The 7,969-nt window shown below is 31.7% G+C and overlaps 1 protein-coding gene across 1 annotated transcript; it reads right to left on the bottom strand.

Annotated features, from left to right (window-relative positions):
- Nucleotides 1-381: 381 nt before the first annotated feature.
- On the bottom strand, nt 382-5,225 carry LOC107784024 (UDP-glycosyltransferase 86A1). The gene is made up of 2 exons (XM_075230444.1): nt 4,588-5,225; nt 382-1,541 (listed from the first exon to the last, which is right to left on the bottom strand). The coding sequence occupies exons 1-2, from the start codon at nt 5,117-5,119 to the stop codon at nt 577-579; spliced, it is 1,497 nt and encodes a 498-aa protein (XP_075086545.1). The 5' UTR covers nt 5,120-5,225; the 3' UTR covers nt 382-576.
- Nucleotides 5,226-7,969: the final 2,744 nt, after the last annotated feature.

The following is a 7,969-nucleotide window of genomic DNA, read 5'->3' as shown; positions in this document are numbered from 1 at the left end:
TTTAGCAGCTTTGCAAGAGATTTTATTAATAAATTGTGAGTACAATTCTGTTCGTTCCTTTGATTGTTCTTTTCGGATTGTTCTCCGACATTCGAGGGATAGTGCAATGTATTTTTCGAAAATAGGATGATATAAACCTCCTTGAAATGTATTAGATCTCCACAAAAATCAAGTATTGTGCGGATCTTTTAGAAGTATTTAATTTTCAAGAAACGTCTGATCATATTTTAAGTTGATACTTAAGAACGTTTCTTTATCACTTCAGCTTTGAAAGATATATTGATCACTTCGTGAATATTTTATGGGATTTTCGAGATAGCAACTCTGCAATCTATTCATCGTATCATCTCGAAAATTTGAAATAAACTCAATCCAAAAATATTTATTGAACAACAATTTTTATGCTTGAATTTGCCTAAACCAAAATAAAATTCAAAGAGAAGAAAATAAAAGAGCACAACATTGTCGAAAAAGAAAAGAGAGAGAACCACAACCCAAATGCAATGGTCCTAACTCCTACACCTAACTTGGGCCCTTTGGCCCATATGTTTACAGTTAACATTAGATTTCAAAGATTTAATGGGCCAGCCCATTACCATTTTGGTGTAATGGACTAACATGTCCATTGGAAAGCCCAGCCCGTTTACGTATATTGACCTTTATATCTTCCATAAATTGTTGAAAATTTTTCTGAGATGATCCATCTTGTCCTAATGCATTCTCTAATGTCTTCCTCACTTCCTTCATTGCCTTTCTCAACTCTTGAGTAGTATCTCCACACATAAAATTGCTAACCTTTTCGGCGACTTCCTCGTGCGTGACACGTGCATTATCGCAGAGATTAATTCCGATCTTCCAATCATTAACAACTAATTTTCGGTTAGTAAATTGATCGGTTAACAAGGGAAAACATATCAACGGTATACCACACCATATACTTTCCAACGTTGAGTTCCATCCACAATGAGTCAAGAATCCACCTATCGCAGGGTGTGAGATCACTTCAATCTGTCGACACCATGGCACGATCAACCCTCGATCTTTTATACTTTCCTCGAATCCAACGGGCAAGAAATCGGTTTCGTCCGAGCTCACGATATCGGGCCTTAGAACCCAAATAAAGTTCACCCCACTAAGTTGAAGCCCATGGGCTATCTCCAATATATCTTCTTTACTAGTGTGAGCATAGCTACCAAATGATACATACAAAACTGAAGTATTGGGCTTGTTATTGAGCCACTGAGAGCAATCAGACTCAGACCATAGGCTAATACTGAATGGGGCCTTAGTAAGCCCAGATGGGAAAATGGGCCCAATAGCATAAGTGGGCTGTTTCTTGTTTAGGGCTGAAAGAGTATCAAATTCAAGTTCTTGGACTGTATTACAAATTATCATATCAGCCTTTTTAATATCTGTAAAGGCTTTGTAAATTACCCTGTGGACTACAGTCCAAATATCAGTTGCTTGAAGATATGACATCAAATCTCTTGGTTCAATTGCTTCAACTCCTGGTATATAATCTATACTGTCCTTGCGATTATCTGATAAATAAAAATATAATTTAATAAATTATAAAATTAAAGCAGTAGAAAGTGAAACCAAAGAGTACAACATCAACAAACCCATAAGTGGGGGCTGGGGAGGATATACGCAGATCTCAGAGGCAGATGCAAGATTTAAATTTTATGAATTCAATTTTTAAGGTTTTTAGCATTGAACTCATTATATTTTTAAAGTTATAAGCTTATATCTACTATTTTTGTAATTTTAATAATTTTTTACTCCGCGTCGAAAGTTATGGGTTCAGTTGAACCCGTAAGTGAAACATTACATCCACCTCTGGCAGACCTTACCCCTACCTTGGCATTTATTTTTAATTCATCTTTGAAAATATTGACGTATCTATCAAGATTTTACCTAGAATGGAAGTCCGAAAAACGAATTATTTTCGTGATTTTCTCTAGCCATATGCTTAGATAAATGAAAAGAAAAAGGAAATTCTCCAAATTGTATTGGGTTGGTGGTGTAATCATAAGCTGAAATGGTTAATCATTAACATCAAATAATTTCAAATAGACTCACCAATACCATTCAATACCAATAGCATTATTAGAAAAAAAGCTAGATTCTAAATATGAGAATGATTAGTCACCTTTTTAATATTTTTCTTCTTAGAAAATTATATTTTTTGTTCTAATCCTATCCGAATTCAAAAGAAAAAATATATTAAATGAACCAAGTGGATCAACTCTCAAGGCTATGCTAGGAGGTCAAAGAAGGCAGCTATAAAACAGTAAAATGAAAAGTTAAGATAATGATCTCTGATTACAGTACGTAATTTTTAGCCCAAGTTGATTTTCGAAAAATATGCAAAAGGATAAAATTTCAATTAACAGAAAGTTGTTCGGTCTACAAACATGGGATAATGCATAATAAATAATTTGTTCAAATCCTCATTCTATAGGAAAGAGAACTTAAAGCAATTACACGAACAAAGATTTGGAAAAGAAGTTGACCTAAATCAGAAAATCTAAAATTTAATCTAATATGCTATTGTATTTATTTTTGAGGATGATATAGACTTAATAAAATGTATATTACTATCAGCTGTAATAAAAATTAAACAATAATGTTAAATCATGTAGAACTTAAATTTTAATCAAGAATACTTATCTCATTCGAGAGATTTACTATACGAAAAAGAATAATTTTATTCCTATTATACTTCTCGTCCAATAATATAATATCCCTGATGTTATCCAATAGACTCAAGTATATCCCTCCTTCGTTAAGACTTCCAAGGTAATATTAACATTTCAGTGAGGTTAACACTACGTAACATGCCATCATGTCAACGCCCCTAACCCATTTTATACCCCTCCATACTTGACTTATCTTGAGATCATAATTTGCTTGGTATAAAGGCATAATAAGTTACAATTTTAATTGGCAAACTCTTATCTTGAGATCATAATTCAAAGATTGGATGAGAAAATGAGTCATTAAATAATTCATTAGCTCACCAAACATGCACAAACTTTTTTTTCATCTTTCGTAAATAATTTCTCTACTTTTTTAGGGTAAGGGTAAAATTTGCGTACATATTATACTCCCCTGACCCACTTATGATTCCGCAAAACTTTTTGTTGCTTTACTAAACATGCACAGACTAGGTAATTTTCACTTCTAAAATATCTTCAAGTGTGAACACCAATCCTATTATAATGTCAAAGTAATACTAACAGACAAGAGAGGGGGAAAAAAGGACTAACAAGAAATAGAATTAAAGACATGAATTGACTAACTTTTATACTATTTCATACAAAAACTTTTATATATGCATCTCAACCAACCACCATTAATGTATTATGAAAACAAAAACAACAAAAATATCTTAGATTCAAGACTGAAACTATATTTAGAAAACACAAGTTGTCTGTTCTGAAATCAAATGGAGGTTGATGTCTCAACCAACCACCATTATAATTTATTACCACCAAACTTTCATGGGATCCCACAATAAAACACGACAAAAACAATAAAGAAATAAAGGAAGACCCACAAATTGTGTTGGTCCATTATTACAATTTATGTTTGTAAGTGAATTTTAATCTAAAACTAAGAAAAAAGAATCTAACACTATATAGCTTGATTTATTTTAAGATTTCAGTTTTTGATTGATATTTACTTCGTATTATTTTAAAGAGCAGTGTAGACCTATTGTATACATTAATATTATTTCTTAGAAAAACATACATACACACACATTTGTGTGCAGGGACGAATGTAGAAAAACATACATACACGCACAACATAAATTTATGTGTAGAATTTACTAAAACCAAACCCATAGCTCTAAAATTATAGTAAGTTCAATACAAAAAACCTTAAAGATTAAACCTATAAAGTTTAAATTTTGAATCCTCAAAATAGTAGGGAACAAGATCGTCCAGTGAAAGACCTCTAACAAGGTGAGATAAGCTTCATAATCTAGAGCAAAAGAGCGTAAATTACCACCTAAGTCCTCTAAATAATCGCTCCATGATAAAAGAGGTAGGGTTGCATACAGAGGCACACCTACGTTATAAAGAGAAGTGTCACCCTCGAAAATTAACACAAATTCTATGATGTATATGTCTTTAGAAAATATTAATATATTAGTAGTGACATCCTATATACAAAATAAAATTTGGTTGAGCACGCAAAGGTACACGCCCCGATAAGAGGCGAATTCATGATTTAGATTATGTGGGTTCAACTTTTAAGGTTTTTAGCATCGGATCTGGTCGAAAAATCGGTCGACGCACACCCCGACTAGAGAGACTGAGAAATTAGTTGAGTACAAAACTTATCTTCAAGCTTTACCTTATTCTGATTGTTCAGATGACGATCGCATTGAACCCATTGTATTTTTAAAGTTATGGGCTTAGACCTATCATTTGTTGCAATTTTAATAAATTTTTATACATAAATTTATGTTCTGCGGTGAAAGTACTGGGTTCATCCCCTACCCCGAGCCAACCCACTCATAAATAAATAAAAATGAGAAAAGGAAAAAAGAAAGTTGAAAGTAAAGGGTCACTATACCTTGACAAGCAAAATGGCCATTTTTCTTGAGAAGTTCCATATGATAATAAAGAGTCAAAACCAAAGCAGGCTCTGTCCAAAACGAAACATACACCAAATTATACTTCTCAGCAATCATCAATGGCCAAACATAGAAAGTATCAGCAATCAAACACGTCACAGGCGGATCAGACTTAACCAAATTCCCAACAACTTCATCAAAATGTGCTGAAAAAACATGCAAAAGTCCCTCAACAAATTGGTCATGATTTAAAGACCTATCAAATCCCAAAGGAAAACCGTCATTCACCGTTGCATAACGTATGTCAAGCCCATTTTCACGAGCTTTAGCAAAAAGATCATCTTTATTATGTTGGTAATTTTGTTGAGTTTGTGAATTTGAAATCTTGGAATGAATATAATGCGTGTTTACAAAAGTAATTGTAAAGCCATGAGAAGCAAGTTTTATGGCTAAATATACAAAAGGGGTAATGTGACCTTGATATGGATATGGAATCATAATAGCATGAGGTTTTTGGTAATGACTTGCCATTGATAAGTTTGTTGATCTAATTGGGGAAGAGGAGCTTTTGAAAGAGAGGAGAAGATGATGATGACCAATTTGCCTACTTTTTTGGGGGTCCTATGAGTTTTCAAGTGGCATTTATTTGTGCTCCATAATTGAAGGGAAAAGGAGGGGAAATGAATTAAAGTGGAAAAGAATTTCTAGGAAAGGAATCAAGTTTTTAAAAATTCTTATTTGAGCAAGTAAATTAATTCAATTTTGTTTTTCTTTTCACATAGGTAAGACTAGGGGTGAAAAATGGATAAAAAAATAATTATCCATCCATATTATCCGTTTTACATAATTGACTTTTTAAAAATGGATCAAATGTGGATAAAATCTATATTATCCACTTAAAAAATAGATACTTATTGGATAACTAATGAGTTTAAATTTTTGCATTTGCAAAGATCAAAATAGAGGTTTCTCAAATTTGGGAGCCTATGAATTCTCACATAAGTTATCCTATTCAAGAAAATGGATAATATGGGTATTCATATTATCCGCAAATCAACCTATTTTCTGTCCATATTAAATATGGACGTATCAGATATTTTATCCGCCTTGTATAATCCGTTTTCGACCCGATCCATATACGATATGTTTTGCCCGTTTGCCACCCCTAGGTATATAAGACTCTTCTTTTTTCCGGTTTAGCCATCCAAAATATAGCTCATCGGTCGCGGAGACACATGTGTTAAGGGGTGTTTATCGACACTTTTTTGTTGCAAAATTACACTTTATACCTAGGTAATTTTTATTGTTATGTATATATAATCTATATTGACACCCCTTGGCTTATTCATAGGTTTATATTTTGACCTCCTCTTTAGTGAAAATTCTGATTCCGCCACTAAATCTAACTTATTCAAGTTTTTATCGTGTAGCCATTAAAGGGGAAAGAACTTCCTATAGTAAGTTTTATAATTACATTGAAACCTTTAATTATGGATAAAAATATATCCTAATCATTCTACCATATTTCTCGGTGATGGTAAGGCCTAATTGGATCACAATGTATTTTAAATGTGATACTATCTGTTTATTAGTATGATTATCTCATCTTCATTATTCTTTCATTTTCCTCTTTACCAAGTCATAATCTTATAACATAGTTAGCACATAATATATAATCAGATATTGAGTAATGAGAATACTACTTAAAAGTCTACTTGGTCAACTAGTGAAGGAAACATAGTCTTTGTAGTAATTGAAGGTGAAGTGTGTGTTTAGCTGGATTTCAGGATGACCAAAAGTAGTATAATAGGAAATATAATTTTTACTTTGCTGAAAACATATAAAAAAAGGTTTCTCGTGTAAGAATTTTAGAAGTTCTGATACCCTTTTTGATATTATACAGAAAATGTAAAGGTTGTTGCACTTTAGTTTCAGTGTGTTAAAAACTTTATTGGATTTTAGTGGTTTAGAATTGGCATCTCAGAATATGCATATAAAGCATTAATGGAAATTGGAAAAGTAATTAAACTAAAATTTTGAAGTGACCTAACAAAGAAAGGAATTGGTGGCCCAGAGGAAGTGGACCATATGAGGTTTGGTGAAGGGGCACTGGGGTAAATGGTTCGGTTCGATCGGTTATTTTATAAAATTTGTATCATATCAATTTTTTCGAAACCGTCTCAATCATGTCGGTTTCTCTTCGGTATCAGTACGGTTCAGTTAATTTTCGGTATTTTTTTTAAATGTCAGGTAAAAATCACTAGTAGAAGTAGAATGCAATAACAAATATACTTTTATATTCACAATACTCTCTAGACATTTTTACTATTTTGAAGGGTGATGAATTAGGAAAACATGAAAGATGGCCATAGTATTAGATCCATCAACTATTCTATAGCAGCATAAAAGAAACTAAGCAAAGACAAAGAAAATATAAATCACACGAATGAAAAGATATTAACCAAGTTGGGATTCAAGAATAAAGTATATGGAAGAATAAATATTCAAAAAGATAAATTTAAATCATACGAAAAGAAACATATTCAATACATTGTAGTTTGCTACTCATAATCGCTAGAATACTTCGTGTCTTGTTAGCGAATATGCTGAAAATAATTTAGTTTCAATAGAAGTAGCACAATAGTTTTGGGTATTAGGATTTTGAGTTTAATTACTCGTTGGCTTTTAACCATTTCTCTAATTCCAATGCCCAAAACGGTACGGTTCAGTATTTTTTCGGTTTATTTTCACAAAATAAAAAATCTATCCTAATTATCGGTACGGTTATAAATTTATATAAAAGCCTACGATTTTATTAAAAGAAACCTAAAAATCGATTCGGTACGATTCGGTCGCTTTAGTCGGATTTTAAATATCTATTGACACCCATGGGGCATAAGTTTTACATAATGATATTAAAAAAATAGGGAATTCTGCAAATAAATTATTGCATGATCTTACAGTTAACAATTAAAAAAATTGAGTATATTTAATGCTAGTTCAAATTGTTACTACTACTTCTTTCACTTTTAACCTTATTGCTTTCTGTTCAAAAAAAAAAAAAAAAAAAAACTTATTGCTTGACCTTATCATCATGTCCCATTTGAATAAGGGGATAAAGTATTTGTAGTCAGTTTTCGTAATAGTAGATAAAGACAATTAAATTACACAAGAAAAATTAAAGCAAAATATAAAATTGGTCGATTGGTAAAAATTAATTTTATTTGTAAGCTATATATTTTACTTGGAACTCTTAAAATTAAAAGTCTGGTGGGGACAGTGGTTGAATACATATATATTTTATGTATATAATACACATATATACAAAAATATATATATATCTTGTGTGTACAATTCCTGGAAATGGCTAAAAATATGTAT

Source organism: Nicotiana tabacum, chromosome 2 (genome assembly GCF_000715075.1).
Source record: "Nicotiana tabacum cultivar K326 chromosome 2, ASM71507v2, whole genome shotgun sequence".
NCBI classification, from domain to species: Eukaryota; Viridiplantae; Streptophyta; class Magnoliopsida; order Solanales; family Solanaceae; genus Nicotiana; species Nicotiana tabacum.
Note: the sequence above shows the minus strand (reverse complement) of the source record. Positions and strands in the feature narration are given on the sequence as shown.

Bases quoted from the DNA above. Each gene is read 5' to 3' on its own strand.
- LOC107784024 (XM_075230444.1), bottom strand. From the start codon at position 5,119: ATGGCAAGTCATTACCAAAAACCTCATGCTATTATGATTCCATATCCA. The intron at 1,542-4,587 runs GTATAGTGACCC...TTTATTTATCAG, and splicing joins TGGCCATTTTGCTTGTCAAG to ATAATCGCAAGGACAGTATA.